This window comes from Theobroma umbraticum, unplaced genomic scaffold, assembly GCF_002168275.2.
Source record: "Theobroma umbraticum cultivar Fairchild unplaced genomic scaffold, ASM216827v3 scaffold_56.0, whole genome shotgun sequence".
NCBI lineage: Eukaryota > Viridiplantae > Streptophyta > Magnoliopsida > Malvales > Malvaceae > Theobroma > Theobroma umbraticum.
Genome location: NW_018397256.1, coordinates 9,251,730 through 9,253,099, shown reverse-complemented (window position 1 = coordinate 9,253,099; position 1,370 = coordinate 9,251,730). Strand labels below are relative to the sequence as shown.

The 1,370-nt window shown below is 40.5% G+C and overlaps 1 protein-coding gene across 1 annotated transcript; it reads right to left on the bottom strand.

Annotated features, from left to right (window-relative positions):
* Positions 1-1,080, bottom strand: LOC110411134 (uncharacterized). Its single transcript, XM_021421167.2, has one exon. The coding sequence runs from the start codon at positions 927-929 to the stop codon at positions 273-275; it is 657 nt and encodes a 218-aa protein (XP_021276842.1). The 5' UTR covers positions 930-1,080; the 3' UTR covers positions 1-272.
* Positions 1,081-1,370: the final 290 nt, after the last annotated feature.

Genomic DNA, 1,370 nt, shown 5'->3' with positions numbered 1-1,370 from the left:
TGAAAAAGAAAAGTAAAAACACTGAATCCAAAAAGTTACAAATATGAATATCTTAAAAGATTTCCTAATCAGAAGAAAAAGCAAACTACACTGTAACACCCAATTAACCAAACTTTGTCAGATCAAAAATTCTCACATGATAGCAAAATTAAAGTATTATGGTCATATATGCAAATCATGTGACTTTGGTTTAGCTTGGTTTTGCTTTTGAAGGTGTGATAATCTTCTCCTGGGAAGCATGGAATTGAAGTATACAAACGAGATTTCTGTCATCATCGACCCCATGTGTTATGAGCGGGTGACTCAAAGGCAGACAATCTTTTCTGTGACTTAAGGTCCTTGTAAAACTTCTTAATGAACTCCTCAGCCGCCTTATCCACCTGGCTATCTCCCTCGTCCTTCAACGGGAAAGGCGAGTCCGTCACTCGCAGTTGCCTCACCATTGGGCTCCTTCCAAACCCTGGCAAAACCATGGGTGACGCCTCTACGGCCGCCGCCTCATTGTTCAACATCTCGAGAACCTTTTGCACCGCCGCAACCGTCGTCACATCTTCGTAATGGTAATTCGATGACTTGCCAAAATGGTGGCGGTTGTTGTAGTAATTATAGTGGTGGTGGTGCTTACGCTTGTGGGCATAAAAAGGGTAAAAAGCGGGGCTGTTGCTGCAGCTAAACTCGTATTCTCTTGGGGAAATGAAGGAGAGATGAGCATCGTTGGAGCGGCAACTCAAGGAAGACAAATGGTCGTGGACTTTGTGGTGGAAGACGAGGTTGCTTATGGCTTTGCCTGCATTATGTTTGCCCTTCTTGAGCATAAAATGGAGATCAACCATTATTTTGCTCTTTGATATCCCCGTCTTTAAGAAAACTATCCGTACAATGTTCCACAGTTTTTTGGCTACAACCCGTGGGCTTGCCTCCATTTCCATTTTGTACTTCGTAGGGTGAGTGAGAGAGAGCCTTTTTTTGTTCTTTTTCTTCCTTTTTTTTTATATTTCTTTTATTTTTGGGTGATTTTTGAGAGAGTAGGGGGAGAGAGAGGGAGAGAGAGTTAATAGAGAAGAAGGGATCTTTGGTTTTGGACGCAAGGAGCGATGAGATGCAGAGAGCTATATAAAGGGCTGGAAAATAATTATTTATTAATCAAGGTTAATAATATAAACAAGCAAATAATCCCCACTCTCCACTACAGCGCGTTTTCCGAAGAACAACGAAAGCTTTCTAAAATTAAAATGCTGAAGAAAAGTCGTCACTTCATAAATCTTTCACGCGCTTCAAAAGGGGAGGTTTATGATTTCCATGCAAGAGAAATAGTGGTCGAAAATTTTCATTTGTTTTTTTTATATATTTTTTGGGCTATTCTTTTCTTT